We start from the raw sequence: 20,196 nt of genomic DNA, 5'->3' as shown, positions 1-20,196 counted from the left end.
CGGCATGGACTATCGACTTGGGTTGGTTAAGGTTTTGGTCAAGGTACGTTGTTTCGGTTGGAAGGTGGGTATTTGATCAGTGGGGAATGAATCTCAAAATCTTCTGTTGGAGAGGTGTTTTGAAGAATGATGGCGCGTCATTCAGCGGCTAACCAGGAGACGTATTCCACATTCAGCCAGTTTATCATTTCGAGTGATGGTGTTTGGGGGAGCAGATTTGGTGCCATTGATGTGAGGGAGAGGCCGTTGAATGGACAGAATTGGAAGCATCTAGATTCTCTAATAAAGGTAACTTGATGAGGAGAGTTTGATGGCAATCGTATGGGCTAATCCACTCATGGAATAGTGGTCTTGTGAAGAGGAATCGATGGAAGAAAGATGAACAAAGGGAAAAGAAGAAGCAGGGAAGGAGACAGGGAAAGATGGGCAGGATCGAATAATCAGTTATCATTAGATTAGTTAATTCAATTAACCTAGCTCTGATACCACGTATATAAATCTAGACCTCCAAGAACATCAAGCTTGAATCTCCAAATTATAGAGACAGAAGTGTGCGAGATTGTATCAATCTAACAAACTAATAATAAATAACAACAAGATTCATGAAGAAGTAGGATATGAATTCATTAATCAATTCAAGTCATCACAAATTGTCGAATTTATAGATACACACATACATACAACGTTTAAGTCCCATGCCAACACTAGCTGAGCTCCCCTAGGGTTGGTGACCTCACTACAAACACATAAACACAAATAACAAGGTAAGACCCTATTTATAGCTCCATGTCTTGTTCTTCCAAAGCCTCCTCGGTATATAACATTGTGCGTGCATCCTTAACAGTGCGTGCCACTTATGTACAATCACTCAAATTGTGCTTAATCCTCCATGGTTTGCCTGTTGCTTTGACTTTGCACAGGAAGTGCTTTTGATATGCATCAAGCACATTATTTGATTCCTTACAGTCTCCCCCATTAACTGATGCTCAAACTAATTGAATCCTGTTAAGCATTAGTCACAAATTCCTTAATTACCTTATAACTACTACACTCAATCTTACACAGATTTGTGGTGTTCCAACAATAATTACAGTATAACATTGCATTTCTTATGTTCTTAAGACTTTATCACGCAAGTGTTATGTACTGAATGTGCTATATTTTTTCCTTCTTAGTTCAAGCTCTGAGGCAGACTTTATCACGCAAGTGGTTGACAAGATTCTTCCTAAATTAGATTTGAAACAACTGAGCATTCCAACCCATATAATTGGGATGGAGACTCGAGTTAAAGCTATCGATTCTTGGTTGAAAAATGAGCAATACAATGCTATAGCGATTTGTGGCATGGGAGGCAGTGGCAAGACAACACTCGCAAAACACATTTATAATTTATACAAGGAAGATTTTGATAGCAGCAGTTTTGTTGAAAACATTGGAATAGAGTACAAAGAACATCTACTTGAGCTACAAAAACAACTTCTCAAAGATGTTTTAGGGGGGAAGAAAATAAGTATACATGGTGTTTCTGAGGGTACACATAAGATTGAGGAGGTCTTGCAAATGAAAAATGTGCTTATTGTTCTTGATGACATTAATGACCCAGACCAATTAAGCACCTTACTTGGAAAAAAGGCATTCCTTTCACAAAGCAAGATCATAATAACCACAAGTCTTCTAGATATAGATGCGTGGTTTAGGTCCATATCTTGGAGGTGTAGGGTGCATAAACTCGAATTGTTGAATGATTTGGAGTCGTTAGAACTTTTAAGTTTGCATGCTTTCGGATCCAAAATTCCTATGGAAGGTTTTAAGGACCTCGCAGAACGACTAGCACAATATTGTGAAGGAAATCCATTGGCTCTTAAAGTATTAGGATCTTCTATATTTCTTAGTGATGAAGACTCACATAAAAGAAATAGCATGATAGATATTTGGATAGATAGAATCAATTCATTTACTTCATCTAAAGGAGATCATGATCGTAAAATTCAAGATGTGATGCGAAAGAGCTTCGATTGCTTACAACTTGACAGTTACAAAGAGTTGTTTCTGGATATTGCTTGTTTCTTTGTTGGTGAGATCAAAGACATGGTAACAATATGGGGGGATGACATGCATGCAAGATCTGGGATCACCGCACTCATTAATAGATGTCTGCTTACTATTTCACATGATACCGGCAAATTAATGATGCCTAGACTACTTCAAGATATGGGAAGAAAGATAGTGTATGAAGAGTCAAAACAACCAGCAGAACGTAGTAGAGTATGCCATGATGATGAATCTTATCGTATATTGAAAAAAGGAAATGTAAGATGCTTCATAGGTGTATCTAATCTTTAAGCGAATATTTCATTTTATAATCCTCTATTTCAACTAGCATTCTCTAATTTCATCTCTTTATTCATTAGGGTACAGATAAAATTGAAGGTCTTGCACTTAACATGCTAGAGGTTAAGCAAGTTACGAGTTCACAGGTAAGAAAATTAAGCACTTTATTGTTTGGTCCTTGACAATATTTACTAAGATTTTCTTAATAGGATGATAAGTTTCATGCATCGATATATATTGGAAGGAACTTTTCTAGGTTATGGAGATCAAACGGGTTCGCCACAAATTTTATAATTAGGGTAGTTATCTTTTTTGGTGAAGTAATACTTTTCTCCTTCCTAGTAAAAAGCTTTTAATGGTGTTTCATATTGCTTAGAACTAGCATGCCACCTGCTTAATTGTTGTTGAAAAGGCCACATTCACCATGATAGTCGAGTGCGTCTGCTCATGTCCTAATTGTTGACGCACTGAGATGCCAGCTATGTTTTCTTTTTTTACCTAAGAATGTTAATTCTAATCCTATCAATTAAAAGAAGAAAAAGCTTTGAGACTTCTTTCTCATTTGTTGTTGCTAATATATATTCGTTCTTTCATTTGTTTTGTGATAATTTTTAAGAATTAACTATGAATATTTAATTAATTGTAAGCTTCTATTTGACATGTTATTGATATGGGTTTTGACGTGAATCTAGGAAGAATTAGCTAATTGAATTACTGGTGGGATATTAGCTGGATTTATGGTTCTAAATCCTTGCAAGTAACCTTTTTCAATTTTTAAGATATTCTCTTTTTATGTCATATAATATCTTGTATACCTCGTATAGACCTATACGGGGCGTATAGACAAAAAAAAGACCATTTTACCCCTAGTTTGGGGGTTGTACGCAACCCAAAGTAGGGGTAAGATGTTATTTTTTTGGCCCTCAAATATGCCTCGTATAGGGCTATACTAGGCGTATATAAGTTTTTTTTCTCTTTTTTGTTACAAACACTTTTATATAATATTTATTGTTTTAGCAAAGATTTATAATAAGATAATAAGTACTTTTTTATAAAAAAAAATGTTAAGTGTGGTATAGTACAAGTCTCGTATAGTTCCGGTATAGGCTATGGACGCGGTACCGTATCGTATAATGTAGTATAAGTCTCGTATATACCTATAGGTGTAATATAGTATTGTATTGTATTGTATTGTATTGTATAATATAGTATCATATAGGTGTAGTATAGGTCTCATATAGGACTATAGGTGTAGTATCGCTCACATATAGGCCTACAGGTGTAGTATAGGTCCCGTATAGACCTATAGATGTAGTATAGATCCCATATAAGCCAATAGGTGTATTATAGTACACTATAGTATCGTATAGGTCTCGTATAGGGTTATAGTCGTAGTATAGATCCTGTATTGGCCTGTAGTATACGTCCCGTATAGGCCTATATGTGTAGTATAGTATGGTATAGTACCATATCATATAAGTGTAGTATAGGTCCCGTATTGGGCTATAGGTATAGGTCCTGCATTGGCCTGTGGGTGTAGTATAGGTCCCGCTATGGGGGTAGTATAGGTCGTGTATAGGCCTATAGGTGTAGTATAGGTCCCCCGTATAGGCCTATAAGTGTAGTATAGTATACTATAGTATCGCATAGCTCCCGTATAGGGTTACATGTGTAGTATAGGACCCGTTTAGGGTTCGTATAGGCCTATGGGTATGGTATAGTTCTCGTATAAGCCCATGGATGTAGTATATGCCCTGTATAGGACTACAGGTGTCGTATAGGTCTCGTATAAGACTAGAGGTGTAGCACAGGTCCCATATAGGCCTATAGGTGTAGTATAGGTCTAGTATAAGGCAATAAATGTAGTATAGATTCCTTATATGCCAATAGGTGTAGTATAGTACAATATTGTATGGTATCGTATAAGTGTAGTATAGGTCCCGTATATGGCTATGGTGTAGTATATGTCATGTATAGTTTTTGGGTGTAGTATGGATCCTGTATAGGCCAATAGGTGTAGTATAGATCCTGTATAGGGCATAGGTGTATTATAGTACGCTATAGTATCGTATCATATAAGTGTAGTATAGGTCTCGCATAGGGCTATAAGTGTAGTATTGGTCCCGTATCGACCTATGGGTGTAGTATAGGTCGCATATACTACACCTATACTTTATGATAGGATACTATATTATGCTACGCCTTTACCGGACTTATAGGACACCCTACGATACTACATCCATAGGTCTATACGAGACGTATACGATATCATACTTACCAATATTCTTTATTTATTCTTTTTATAAATTACTTATTATAAAAGTTTGCTAAAATGATAAATATTATATAAAAATGTTCGTAAAAATCCATATATACGCCACGTATAGTCCTGTACAAGGTATAGTCCTATACGAGGCGTATACAACGGACAACAAATACTATTTTACCCCAGGTAACGGCCATACAGAGCACAAACCAGGGGTAAAATGGTTTCTATTGACCAAACCTGCCCCCCGTATCTGCTTCCTATAGGATTATACGGGGCGTTCAGGCAAAAAAGACCATTTTACCCCTGATTTGAGGTTATACGTAGCCCAAATTAGGGGTAAAATGATCTTTTTTGTCCCTCATATATGTCTCATATAGGCCTAAACCAAGCGTATATTAATGTTTTTCAATTAATTTCTTATTTTTTACAAACACTTTTAAATAATATTTAATGTTTTTGCTAAGTTTTATAATAAGATAATAACTACTTTTAATACAAATGTTAAGTATTGTATGGTATAGTATCAGTCTCGTATAGGCTGTGGATGTATTATCATATAATGTAGTATAAGTCTACTATAGGCCTAAACGTGTAGTACCTATAGGTTTTGTATAGGTGTATAGGTGTAGTATAGTACACTATAGTATCTTATCATATAAGTGTAGTACAGGTTTCATATTGGGCTATAGGAGTGGTATAGGTCTCGTATTGGCCTATGGGTGTAGTATATGTCCCGCTATGGGGTAGTATAGGTCCCGTATAGGCCTATAGGTGTACTGTAGGTCCCGTATAGGTCTATAGGTGTACTATAGGTCCCGTATAGGCCTATAAGTGTAGTATAATATATTATAGTATCGCATAGGTCCCGTATAGGGCTACATGTGTAGTATAGGTCCCGTTTAGGGTTCGTGCAGGCCTATGGGTGTGGTATAAGTCCCGTATAAGCTATGGATGTAGTATAGGCCCCGTATAGGAGTATAGGTGAAGTATAGGTCTCGTATAGGACTAGAGGTGTAGCATAGGTCCCATATAGGCCTATAGGTGTAGTATAGATCCAGTATTAGGCAATAAGTGTAGTATAGGTCCTGTATAGACCTATGGTGTAGTATAGGTCCTGTATAATTTTTAGGTGTCGTATAGATCCTATATAGACCTATAGGTGTAGTATAGATGCTGTATAGGGTATATGTGTATTATAGTACGTATAGTTATCGTATCATATAAGTGTAGTATAGGTCACGTATAGGGCTGTAGGTGTAGTATGGTTAAGCATAAGGGTGAGGGGCGTAAACCTTCAAATTTTGAAGTCGTAAATATGTCAAGGGATGCCTCGGTTCTGATGTGTTGCGTCGGTTCATCCCTATCCCAAGGGTTATATATAAACAATTAAAGTCTGTGTATTCAAGTTACGTACATTAAATCATAGCTTCAACGTTCTTGGTTTATTATCTGGATTGTTTATAACTGCGTGTTCATAAATATTCTTGGCAATAAAAGTGTCTCCTCTATGGGTTGCCATTAAAGCTATTGATTCTTCTCTTTTTATTGTTGCTGCTTTAGTCAAAGTGTAGAAAGTCGTTGAAATTGCTTGCATCATCACCTTAACCTAAATGATAGGGAATTTCTCATGTTGTCCTTTTTCGTTCTACTAGCTCCTTGTTCTCTAGATCACAGGTCACAACTGTAACTAAAGAATTGTGATAGTTGTTGGTAAAGAAGGCTTCTCTTATTCGATGATTCTAAAAGCAGAAATTACATGGAATACGTTGGCAACAATGTTGACCAACAGATTTATTCCATATTACTTGGACTCAACTCATCTTACTAAACTTGCAGGCAGCTCTTAAAACAAGCTCAATTGCAATGATGGACAACCTAAAATTGCTAAAGCTCAAATATGTGCGATTTACTGGGTCCTACAACAATTTTCCAGCGTTAAGATTTTTGTGGTGGCATGGATGTCATTTGGAAACAATGCCATCTGGGTTATTGATGAGCAGCTTAATGGCTCTAGATATGCGTTTCGGACACATGGAAACGTTTGAAGTACCCATGGTATAAGGAATTCAGTTTTTTTATATTTTTATCACCCAATCTTTTAGCTTCACTATTTTGGACAGTTTTCATTTCACTATATAATATGATCTGAACTTTTTATTCTTGGAACAGGGTCTTAATTCACTCAAGATACTAAATCTTGATGGTTGTTACAAACTTGCCCGCATCCGCAATCTCTACCAACTCCCTAAACTTGAGACTTTGAAGCTTCGAAACTGTAGTCGTCTGATACATCTTAGTAATTCTATAAGATACCTTGAGAGCCTTGCTAATTTGTATTTGACATGTTGCACCAAACTCTGGAAGGCTTCATCACGAAATGAAATTCAACCATTGCTTTCCTTACCCCAGTCATTAAGGGTTTTGGATCTTAGTTGTTGTGACCTTGAGTATAACAATGATGTCCATGTAGTATTCCGGGCACAATCGTTATTTAAATTGACTTTATCTAATAATCCATTTAAGTACCTGCCCAAGAGAATTGAGCTTAAAATGCTTCGGAAACTCTCCTTACTTTCTTGCCATAACCTAAAGTCTCTACCGTGTATGCCAAGAACGCTAGTGAAGTTGAATGTAGATGGGTGTAAATCATTAGAGAGTATTACATTCCAATCAGGTCGTTTCAGTCTGAAAGAGTTTTCTTATGAAGGTTGTTCCAACCTGTCTGAAGTTCAAGGCCTTTTTAAAATAGTACCTTTAGCAAAAGTGGATAAAGTAGATCTAATTCAACAATGGCATTGGATCAAAGAATACGAATATGATGAGGTGGACCTGGTTAGTTATAAGGTTACTAAAGAAATAGATGGGAAAATTCAGGTTATCTTTCTTAAAATATAGCATATGTATTTATAAGCACACAAAAACACATATCTATATGACTAACATAATTTTATGTGGTGCAGATGTTGTATGAATATGGTATAACGAGCACCTTTCTGCAAGGAACAATGGATCAAATCATGATTTCATATGAGTATACGTCATCATCATCGGACCTATCCTTCTGGGTGCCTTATCTTCATGAGAAATACAGGATCCAAGGATTAAATGTAAGTTGCTTATTCAGATCTTTAGGTGTGGATAATAAGCGGTGTGTGTTTGTCAAAATCAGCAACAGGACCAAGGGGCTTACTTGGGTATACAATCCTGTGGTTTATTGCAAACCCAGAGTTGATGAAGATGTTATGTGGTTAAGCTATTGGCCAATTGGGAAAATATTAGATGCTGGTGATGAAGTCAGTGTGAATATATATGTGGATCATGGGATGACTGTAAGTGAATGTAGTGCCAGTTTTTTGTATATGGATGGTGAAATAGAGAATGAAGAAAGCACCATTACAGTGCAAGAAGTGATTGGAGGAGATCTGTCTGAATTCGAGGTGACCCCAGGAGCCTACTATCTTTGCCGTTGTGATATATTTGGTTCGATGACCTCTAGTTGGTTAACTTGGGTGTTTGGTGATAACATTGACTACCCAGGTAAGTTCCTGATTGAGTTGTTTATGGATGTATTCAGTTTATTTCAAGATTTGAATAATTGCGCAAATTCTTACAGAGTCACACGGATGGCGAAAAACGCTTCAGCGACCTATAGGAAGTTATAAACCAGACTTTTCCAAAGTACGTGTGTACCATATTCTTTTTATTACTATTATTATTGTTATTATTATTATTATTATTGTTATTATTATTATTATTATTATTATTATTATTATTATTATTATTATTATTATTATTATTATTATTATTATTATTATTATTATTTTTGGCATTAACGGCAATTAGTTTTGTGTGAACGATTTTTTATTCTTATATCAGATATCTGAGGCAAATATATGCATGTTTTTGGAAACAAACAAAAAGTGTTTAAAATGTTCTATTTGTTGTCCACATCTTCTATGAGATACATACGTAGACAAAGATAACAGAAGCAAATATAGATATATAATGAAGGCTATATTTTGTGATTATTTGTGAACATATTATTATGGATTTAAAGAGAGTGCATTTTCCCTTTTGTAGCCTCTTTATAAGAATTATTTATACATTTTCCTTTTGTGCTTCTGATTATCCTTTCCTCTTAATTTTTTTGTTTACTCATTTTTCATTATGTGCATTCCAGAAAATTGTGCTACGAGTTAGATTAAATAGTGAAAGAGAAAACAAGAAGATGCTTGAGGTGGTAGGTTCAATTTCTGGCGTTGAATCTGTTTCCAGCGGAAAAGGAATCCTAATCGTTGCTGGACGTCCCGAACATCTTGATCCTGTAGAAGTGATAGAACGTATAAAGAAAATTGGTATCATGGCTGAGGTCAGACTTACAGCTTAAGTCAGAGGTGGCTCAACCATTTTGCACGCCTAAAACCAAATAAGAACTGTCCTTTTCCAAAATTTGTACTTGGTGGGTTTGAAAAAGATGAATTTTATATGTTACCATGAAGCATGTAAGAGATTGAGAGAATGTTTCTCTGTGTCTTCATTCCATATTTCTCACAATTATATGTCGTTACATTGAATTGGTTTCCTACAATTATGCCTCTATGATTGTGCTAATTACAATAAATATAAAGATACAATTAAGGATACATATTTTGCCAACTGTCAAGCTCTATTCTAATATTCCCCCGCAGTCGAAACGGGAGGATCGCGGATGTTGAGACTGTTACAAAAATTGTCGAATAGAACCTTTGGCAAACCTTTGTTAAAAATGTCGGCTATTTGATATCGTGAGGGAACATGGAGAACCCGAACATTATCTTTGGCGACCTTCTCACGAACGAAATGTGTGTCCATTTCGATGTGCTTTGTACATCGGTGTTAGACCGGATTGCCGGCTAAGTAGATGGCGCTAACATTATCACAGTAAACCAATGTGGTTCGGTCAAGTGGATGATGTAGTTCAAGTAATAAATTTCGGAGCCAACATACTTCGGAAACTACATTTGCGATGCCCCGGTATTCCGCCTCAGCGCTTTAACGAGACAAAGTGAGTTGGCGTTTCAAGGACCATAAAAGTATATTGTCACCCATGTATACGTAATACCCAGAGGTTGACCGGTGGGTGTCAGGACACCCTCCCCAGTCTGCGTCCGTGAAGGCTACCAGAGAAGAAGTTGGGGAAGGTTGAAGGTGTAAGCCATGTGTGATGGTCCCTTTTATATATCTCAGAATCCTTTTTAGAGCATTCAAATGAGTAGTCTTTGGATCATGCATATGAAGACATACTTGTTGAACTGCGTATGAGATATCGGGTCGTGTAAAGGTGAGATATTGTAGGTCTCTGGCGACGCTTCGGTATTCGGAATGTTTTCTACGGGCGTACCATGGGTGCCACTCAATTTATTTTGCGTATCAACAGGGGTAGCAACCAGGCTGCAATCGATGAGGCCAGCTCGTTCAAGAATTTCCCTAGCATATTTCTCTTGTGAAAGAAAGAGAGAATTTTTGGTTCTTGTTACGGAAATTCCAGGAAAGAAACTAAGTGTTCCGAGATCGGTCATCGCGAATTCTTTAGAGAGAAGAGCCATGAGTTGATCACGTAAACTATCCATGGAGGTGATCAAGAGAATGTCGTCCACATATAATAAAATGAAAGCCATATTTGTTGTTGATGCATAGGATGTCTGTTGACTACGTCTACGTGAGGTCTTAGGTCAAGATAGGTCAACAGAGGGTCTAGAATGTCACAATATGTATTTTATGCTGTAGGTTCGCTTTTATGTTCATTAGTCAGTAGGTCCGCTCATAGGGTCTTGTCTAGGTTCGCTTATATGTCATCAGGTGAGGTTCGCTTATGAGGTCCGCTCATATGGTGTCCATATGAGCGAACCACAATCACTATATATACCTGATGTTATATCATTTGAGCTGACATGCGTGTATATGCTTTTGGAACGGAACTCTGTCAAAATTGTCTCAGAAAGCAATAAAAAGCATTGGAATTGAAAGGACAAGCTGTGTAACTTCATATATACTGATTATGCCTTTATATACGAAGATGAACTACCTTGACTGACTTTTCGGGTCAAAACAACGGTCCAACATTTGTGTCACACCCTGGCTTTGCGGAAGCGTGGGTTTATTTGGTGTGACTTCTTAATACCTTAGCATAATCACAACAATGCTATATGAAAATAAAACCATGATGTTCATCCATTAATTCAAGTTTAAAAAGTAAAATACGACAACATTGTTTTCAAAAGTCGACCCATGCAACGGATTACAACATGACATAATAAAAATCTTGTTCATTCGACACAACCATAAGACATGAATTAAAAACACAGTTCAAGACTTGTGACTCGTCCAGGCAAAAGTCACAATCCCTAAACTCGGATGACATCATTTCTTCTACGCAGCTTGATGACATAGCATACGTTTCCAGATCCCTAATTTCCTGAAATACATGTAATTTGAAAAATCAACAAAAAGTTGAGCGAGTTCATGTAAAAGTGAGTATGTTTATAAATCGTTAGAGTACGTCCCAAAGTATAAATGTTCCTGGTATGTAGCAATTAAGGAAAAGAGATCACCACTGGGTTGCAAAGCCACTAGTATGTGTGAAGTGATGCAGGAAAACTCAAACCTAGCAAATTTGTACCGGGCCTCGGCTGTAAGACACAGTCACCTCTGTAGGTCTCCCCGGCCTCACGGGTGTGGGCTCGCTACACCCAAATAGATCTATCACTCTTGTGTCCCTCGGTCCTAACAACGAGGATTAATGGCTTTAAGTGTTGTACCCACCACTCACATGATCTGAACGTCCTAACCCTCCTTAAGCTAACCATACCATGTATAAAAATGTTCTAAATAAATGTAACATGTATTTCACCCCCGAAGTTATAAAACTGGAAACAGTTAAGAGAAAAGGAGGACATGAACTCACTGAAGTGCGTCTCGTGAAATAGTCGATCCCAACTCAACCTGCTGCGTGACGACCTACATGTACTAATTTCTATTAGACGAACGGCCGTGCCTTGGCTTAAGCTTTAACGTTTTTGAGAAATAGTTAGGCAACTATTTCGTATTCACACTTCTTAATTATTTTGTAAGTATATTCCTTCCCAAGGATGAAGGTTTTAATACATGTATGCTGTCTGATTCTGAAAATATATTTTTAAGTCTCACTCGAAAAATATATTTTAATCACTTTGTCTAAAGTGTTTTAATTTCCAAAATATATATATTTTTCTCAAAAATATTATATTTTATGTCATAAGTTTTCCCAAAATAATATTTTCACAAAGATGTATAAATAGGAGTATTTTTCTGAAAAATACATAAGTTATGTTTTTAAGGTTCGCGTTGTATTACGATACCTGCATAACTTAAATATTTATTTGTGAGAGCATTGGTAATATTTTGGGAGTCGTAATTTGATGATTTTTCAAGTTATATTATTTTTACTGTAAAAATTATATATATCTAGTTCACAAGATAATCACATAATCACACAAGCGTCTTATTATAAAATATATATTCTAAATATATATTTACCAAGTTTTATTTACGAAAATCCACCTCCGATACTTGGTAATTTTTGTAATAAAAATCATGGCGAAGTTTATTTTTGGAAACAAGTTAAAAATATATTTTTGAAGTTTTACAACTTCTTGTCATAATTTACAAAAATACTTCTTTGTTAGATTTCCTTGTTACACAAGTGTTTACACACTTGTTTGTTTACCAAAAATGCTTCTAGTTCATAAAATGTCTGGGTTTTAACAAAACTAGTATCTTTCACTTGGTTCTTCCGAAAAACCACTTGTAGATCTTTAGATCTACAAGTTTACAACTTCATTTTGCAAGAAAACTTACGTTTATTCAAGTTCAAGGCTTATGGGTGGATGGATCCATCATCTTTCAACTTTTTAACTTTTACATCCTACTAGTTTATGTTCTTAAACATGAACTAGTATGTCTAGATGATGATCCATCTTGTTTCTACTAACAACAACATCAAATAATCACAACTACACAAGATTTACATGATTTACACACATATCTTCTCTTTATCCACCCTTTGCTTCTTTATGTTCAAGATTAATGTAAGTTCTTTAGAGTTTCTTAGTTTTAACCATTCAATCAACTATTAACCACCAAAAACAAGATCAAGATGAAGATTAGAAGCACTTACTACTAGCACAAGGCTAGGGAAGAAACAAGGTGTAAAAGTGGTGGATAAAAGAAAACTAGAGTGGTTTTTGAACTTCCGAGTGCACCGGGCTTGTTTGTAGGACTCCTTGCACCTTTGAGTGTATGAGAAACACTTGTATGGAGGTTGGATGGTGGTGATAGGGTGGTTGATGGTGGCAGCCGTGAGGTGGTGTAGAGAGGAGAGAAGATGAGTTGTTGATGATGAGTGTTGATGAAAGAGAATGGAAGACTAGAGTGTATATTTATAAACCAAGTCCTAAGTTTACCCAACATGCAACATGTCTCTAATTGTCCAACATTAGTGAATAAAATAATCAAAGGAAGGCAAGGGGTGGGTCACCCCTTGTGACCGTCAAAATGAGGGGGGGGGGTATGGTTGGGGTGTAATGATCTAGTCACTAATTTGGTTAGGATTTAAGTATTTAGTTAGTATATTAGGTGTGTTAACTAATATAAAGGGTGTTAGGGTGTTCGGGGACCCTAACTAGTTCAGAAAAGTAAAAACTATGTGTTTGGCAATAATTTTATGTTCCGGGTAAAGTCCGGTTGTTCGGTTGGATGTTGATCCGTTAAAGTGCTAAATAAAGCTTTAAAGTGTCGTTTATATTGTTTTTAGTGACACATTAAATTTCCAACACCTTGGAAAGTGTCTAGGACTATTTTGCCAAGCTTTTGCACTTTACTAGTATTGTTAAATGCCGAATTTTTGTATGTAGTGCAGAATTTTGTAATTAAAGTATGTTTTAGGCACTTCCGGTCACTATAACTATCACCTAGTGACGCAGTTTTATGATTCTCACCTCCCTACACTGTGACAACCCTCGTAATTCCATGTATTCCATACAACTTATTAATGAAAATTAAAGTGCTTGATGACTGTGCTGAATCATTTAACTGCTTTCTGATATCTGTGTTATACTTACATATGCATGGTAACATACTAGTAGTGTATAGAAAAGTCATTAAATAGTCCTGTGTGTTTTCCTAAGTGTTAGAAATCAAAAGTGTTACAAAAATATATATAAAAGACACTTTACGGATGAATTAAACACTTTAACGGAACAGTGTCAAACCGAACAACAGGACATTACCCGGAACATGAAAATATTGCCAGACACATTGTTTTTATGTTCTAAGCTAGTTAGGGTCCCCTAACACCCTAACACACTATATATTATATAACACACCATAAAACACAAACTAGATACTTAATCTCCTAACAAACTAGATACTTAATCTCCTAACTAGATTTGTAACTAAACTAGTAACCAATACTTGAGACCCAACCAACCCCCCCCCCCCATGACCGGTTCTAGACAAGGGCCCCACCCCTTGATTTCTTTAAATTGTTTAAAGGATTATGTTGGATCATTGGAAACATGTTACACAAAAGTTAATGTTGTAGGATGGTTATAAGAATGCACCAAAGGTTCCAAGCATCATCATCCTCATTCACCACTCAACAAACTTCTTCCCTCTCCTCCTCCCTTGGCTTCGACCGTAACTAACCACACCACCATCACTATCATTCTTTCATCATCACACAATTCTACATATACTCAAAGGTGCTACGGGTCATACAACAAAGCTCTGCGCTCTCGGAAATGGAAGGACCTTCTCCATTCGCTAGTAACCACCACATTTCTTCACTCGAACTTCCCTAGTCTTGAACTAGTAGTAATGTTGATGCATTTTTGTGTCTGTAACTAGTCTTGTATTTACGATGTATTTTGTACGGTCTTTTGTCTTTTATCGAGTCTGTATTTGCCGTCGACCAAGTCGGATATCCTCCGATCCGCTTGTGTCCGACTTGTTTGTCTCCTTTTGGTATGTAATGATATATGAACGATGCATGTTGCTTATAAGGGTATTTCTGTCATTATGTTTGTGTTTGTTAGTGGTTTGCTGCAGCTGTCTATTTGCAGCAAACAGATCACCTTTTGCAGCCTTCGACGAAACACTTTGTGTTTCGTCGAACACATAACGACGAAATAGATTCATGTTCGTTCCATCTTGTTTCGTCGTGGTTTACGACGAAACAGACTTGTTTCGTCGGCCTTTGGGCTTCTTCAGGCCCAATGTTGTTTCGTCGAGGCCTCTTTGTGTTTCGTCAATGTCTGGCCCAGGGCTGCTATATAAACACATTCTGTTTCATTTAGAAGGCAGAGATGAGAGCATACCCTTAAAGTTATTCTGTCAAAACTGTGTTTGTATCAGTTGTCATTCTCATCCGCTTTAATCAATCGAATGTGTTTCATTGGTTAAACCTTCTTGTTACTTTCATATATGTTTGATTTGGCATAGTTACGTGGATTCCGCCGTGACTTTGTTTTCTATAAACAAGGATTTGGTTTTGTCATCGATCCTCCGATTTCGGGACCTACAAGTGGTATCAGAGCATTAGGCACTTATCCTTGTTTAAAATCAAACATAGTTCGGTTTTTATCAAGTGTTTGTGATCGATTTTCTACAAAGTTTTCTCAAAAGTTCGAAATTTTCTGAAAAATCCTTTTAAAAATCTGTAGATCTTGCTTGTTTTGCTAAAAGTTTCATTAAAAACCTTGTTAGTTGTTAGTTCACGTGAAAAACCGGGTTTTTAGTGAAAGTCTTGTGCAATTTCGTGTTTCGGGAAGTTAGTCAGTGACCGGAAAACTCATAATTTCTGGGTTTGGTCTTCACATCTTCATAGAGACCTTCAAAGTGTTCATCAGATTTTCTTTGAATTTAGAACTAAAAAGATTGAAAAAGAATTAAAATGGATTAAATATTGTTGACCATGCTGGTTGGTAAACCGAGTATGTTATAGGTTGAAATCGGGTGTACCTTGTCAGTAAAAAGATAAGGTTTGGGTTGAAAAATCTCACTAACCTTTTCACCAACTCTCTGTTACTTTATCGACGAAACGGTTAACGACGAAACGAACAAGCGACGAAACTCAAGCGTTTCGCCAAAAGCATCTTCGACAAAACACAAGCGTTTCGTCAAAAGAGTCTTCGACGAAACACACTCTGTTTCGTCATAAGTCATCACGACGAAACAAAGTTTGTTTCGTGGGAAGTGTTTCGTCGAGTGTGTTGTCAATTTTAAACAGAAGGTTTGTAAAAGTGTGATAACATTGTGTTTTCAAGTATTTGATCAGGTATTCTACTTGTATACATCGAAGATGAGTTGCACAAGTCCGTGGGATTGGAGTATGGACCCGCAACCAGGTCAAAATCAAACTTCCGCAGCCGCGTGGGCAAGAAGTATGTTTCCTCAACCATCCATAAGTGCAAGTCAATGGGCGTTAGTATCGAATCAGAATCAAAGCATTCAAAATCTTTTGCTTAGCGAGAGTGAAACGGGAAGCAACAATCGCCCACCAAAGTTGAATCACATGGACGAATTTCCATCATGGAAAGGTCGTTTCCACACACACGTTCAAGGGCAAAGCACCGAACTTTGGACATGTTTCATTAACGCATGCAACCCTGCCCTTGAAGTAGCAGCATCAACTGCAGCGGGTTTTACTAACATGCTTGAAGATGACAAGAAAGCCTATGACATAGAGAAGAAGGCGTTTGCTATTCTTACACAAGCGCTTAACAAAGAAATCTATCATCAATTCTCTTACTGTAAAGACACGAAAACATTATGGGATGCCTTGGTAGTGAGAGGAGAAGGAAATGCAGCCACTAGAAAGTCAAGCCATGATCTATTAAAGAAAGAGTTTGAATCATTTCAGTTCTTGGAAAATGAAACCCTAAATGATATGACTACACGTTTTTATCATTTGATTAGTGAAATGTTTGCTTATGGGGTTTTGGCAACTCAACAGGAAATGGTTGCTAGGTTTGCTGATGCTTTACCTCCAAAATGGAGTTCGTTCATTGAGTTGCTAAAGCATACGGGTACTCTAGATACTGTCAATATCTATGAATTTATTCAGAAGCTGGAACACAAGAATGATGAAGAAATCCAGAAAGCTAAACGAGCTCCTGCTCCTCAAAAGACTGAAATGTACCTTCCAGGTTTCGACTCTTTAGTTAGATCCAGTGCAGCTCAGCAACCATAACTACAAATGGCGTTTATGTCCAATACAAGTTCCCTCCCGTTTCCTCAGACAGCTCCCCCTCCGGTTTTCAATCCGAGAGCTTATATTCCTATTCCAACACCTCAACCTCCACCTCCAGTTAATACTACTCAACCTCAGTTCGATCCGAGAGCCTATATTCCTGTTCCATCACAACCACAAGTTCAACCACAACCACAAGTCCAACGACAACAGCAAGCTCATTATACCAACAATCCTCCACCCCCTAAACCCTAACATGGTCAGTGCTTACTGCGGTTTGGTCGCAGGTCAAATTGGAAACATCAATATGACCAATGAAGATTATCAACAGATCGACCGTGATGAAATGGAGTTAATGGATATCAAATGGGCATTTTCAAGCGCGGTTAGAAGGGCAAAGGATTTCTGGCTCTAACCGGAAGAACAAGCTTGGAAGGCAAAAAGGATACGAAGTACGGGTTTGATATAAATGCAGTCACATGTTTCAATTGTGGCGAAAAGGGACACTTCAAACGTGAGTGCACCCGACCAAGCAAACAAGGCAATCAGAACCCATTCAGAAATCAGACGAGTACTTCCAATGTCAATACCCATCAAGAGAATCGTGAAAGGAGGATGGTAGCAGTGAGTAACAATCAGAACCAGTCTGGACCATCAAACCCCAATCGAGCATTGACCGTTCAAGCTGACGAAGGGTGTGATTGGTCTGTACAATTTGGGGAAGGTGATCAAGGAGGAGGAACAGCGTGTTATGCAAAGATCGTCAATCACATCAAGCACGTTCACAAGGAAAAATTTTCTGAAAGTGACGACAGTTCGGGTTATACCGGGAGTTCTGATGAAGAAAGTTCTATTTCGAGTGATTATCATTCTGAATCTGATGTGAAGGAAGAAGCAAGTTCTGATGTTGATGACTTATTAAATGAAGCAGAGGAGTTGAAATGTTAGAAATCAGTTCTGATCAAGAAGGCTGCTGTAGCATCTAAAGAAATGGGGAAGTTCTTCTCTGAAGAAGGATCTTTTCAAATTGCCTTTATGGCAAATGTCTCAGCTTCTACTAGTCAGGTAAATTCTAAAACTCCTGCTCCTAGTGTTTGTAAGACTTGTGCAGATTTGAAGCTTGAATCCGAAAAGCTTCATAGTCATAATCAAAGTTTGGTTATTGAACTGTATAAGTGCAAAGAGGCAAATATGGCTTTAGTTTGAAATAAAAAGGAATCTAAATCTGTAATTGAAACCTTAATGAAAAGTGTTTCCGAAGTGAATAAGGTTGTTTATCATAATCAAGTTAGCATTAACGATTACATTAACATCCTTGAGGAAACCAAAAAGGAACTAGCCATTGCCAAATGCGAGCATGATGCTATCAAGCAAAAATTGGAGAGTTATTCTAATTCCTGATTTGTGCTTGATCACATCATTGACGTTCAACAACTGAAAGGAAACAAGAAAGGCATAGGGTATGAGAAGTGTCTGCCCCCTTTAAGACATAATTATACTCATATGCCTGATGAAGAGGATATGCCTCGTTATGAACCTAGTGTGCCTCTTGATTATGAGGAATTTTCTACTGGCCTAGGGTTCAAACCGGACAGTTCTTCAAGTACATCATCTGAGCAACCAGAAACTTCAACATCTAAGAAACAAAGTCCTCCAATCATTAAGGACTATGAGTCGTCTGATGATGAATTAGAATCAGATGTTAGTGATCAGGATAAATCACTTGATAAGATGAAAGGAGTAGAAATTCCACTTGAGAATCATATTCTTTGTGATCCTGCTACTCCTGCTGTTCAACCAATTGTCAAACAAGTGATAGATCCTGTCAAGAATGACAAGACATCTGTGTCTACCATTAAGAGTAATAATGTGTTTTATACTTTGGTTGGTGATTCTAAAATCTATTCAGATCACGATTTTCAGATTAAAAATGTCAATCCATCTTTGATTGATAAAGTTTTTGAAGATAATACAAACAAATTTTTGGGAAAGACAATTCCAGGAGTCGTTGTAACTCAATGTGACCCAATTCCAAAAGCTGAAATCAGGAAACAATTTAGAAATCAAAAACCACCAACAAAGCAACATCCGATTGCTTCTAAAGGTAAACAACCGGAAAGGCGAGCTCAAAAGCCTAACGTTTCTCAATCAAAATTTGAAACAAAAGGAGCTCGTTATCAGAAGAAAAACAGTAATGTCAAATTTGTAGCATCAAAGGGTACTGATAAAATTGAGACTTTTGAAAACAAATCAAACACCGATTTTGTACAACAAGTCAAGATTTTAAAACGTAACAGTCAAAACAATTACACTCAACATACAAATGGGTGTGGTGAGAACGCAAGTACCTCAGGTGCTACGGGTTCGACATCTGTTGGTCGATCGGATTCTCCTAAGTTTGTGGAAAGGAGAACGTGTTTTAAATGTGGGGAGTTTGGGCATATCATTAAGAACTGCACAAACACTCCAAAAGATAAATTTGTTGAGAAAGCACCACCTGAAGAGGTTCACCCTCAACGTCGTCCTGTTTCACCAAAAGATGATAAAAGAACTGTTAAGGAACAAGAAACGAAACAACGACGTCAAAACATCAAAGCGGTTGAAAAGGCTTTAAAATCTGAAGTCAAAACGGTCAAAAGGGAACCAAGTTCTTCACAACCATTAAAACCAGAAGCCTCAAAATCTATTTACAAAACTCAATTTGGTAAACAAAAAGAAACTTGGAAACCTAAGACGGATGATAGTTCAGGGGGAGCTGCTGTTTTTGAAAATCATCAAGAAATTGAGATCACTTTTCGTGATGCTCAGGGACGACCCAAGACCACTAAGGCTTGGGTCCCCATCCTCAACTAATCTTTGATTGATATGTGCAGGATGTTCCAGGAGGAACTATTAATAGACATTGGATTGTTGATAGTGGAGCATCCAGGCACATGACAGGCGACTTACGGCTTCTATATGATGTGAGAAATATTAGAGGAGGCTATGTCGCATTTGCTGGAGACAAAGGCAGATACATCACTGGAGAGGGAATGATCTCCAATGGTGTTGTATGTTTCGATAAGATCAATTATGTTCGACAAATTGATCATAATCTTCTCAAGTGTGTTGCAAATCTGTGATAAAAAGTTCACGGTGCATTTCGATGATGCCGGTTATTATGTGCTTATACCTGGTTTCAAAATTCCTAAAGAATGGATTCTCTTATCGGCTCCAAGAGTTAATGATCTTTATATTCTTGATATGAGCCAAGCGATTACGACATCTGCACAAGTCACTTGTTTTGTCTCAAAAGCCACAGAGAAGGAGTCTATATCTTGGCACAGAA

The 20,196-nt window shown here is 37.2% G+C and overlaps 1 protein-coding gene across 1 annotated transcript; it reads left to right on the top strand.

The window, feature by feature from the left end:
* The first annotated feature begins 129 nt into the window (after window positions 1-129).
* Window positions 130-8,987, top strand: LOC110931388 (disease resistance protein RUN1-like). Its single transcript, XM_022174785.1, has 8 exons — window positions 130-288; window positions 1,123-2,310; window positions 2,412-2,477; window positions 6,437-6,655; window positions 6,770-7,474; window positions 7,561-8,137; window positions 8,214-8,278; window positions 8,781-8,987. The coding sequence occupies exons 1-8, from the start codon at window positions 130-132 to the stop codon at window positions 8,985-8,987; spliced, it is 3,186 nt and encodes a 1,061-aa protein (XP_022030477.1).
* The last annotated feature ends 11,209 nt before the right edge of the window (window positions 8,988-20,196 follow it).

Source organism: Helianthus annuus, chromosome 9 (genome assembly GCF_002127325.2).
Source record: "Helianthus annuus cultivar XRQ/B chromosome 9, HanXRQr2.0-SUNRISE, whole genome shotgun sequence".
NCBI classification, from domain to species: Eukaryota; Viridiplantae; Streptophyta; class Magnoliopsida; order Asterales; family Asteraceae; genus Helianthus; species Helianthus annuus.
This window is presented reverse-complemented; position numbering and strand designations above follow the sequence as displayed.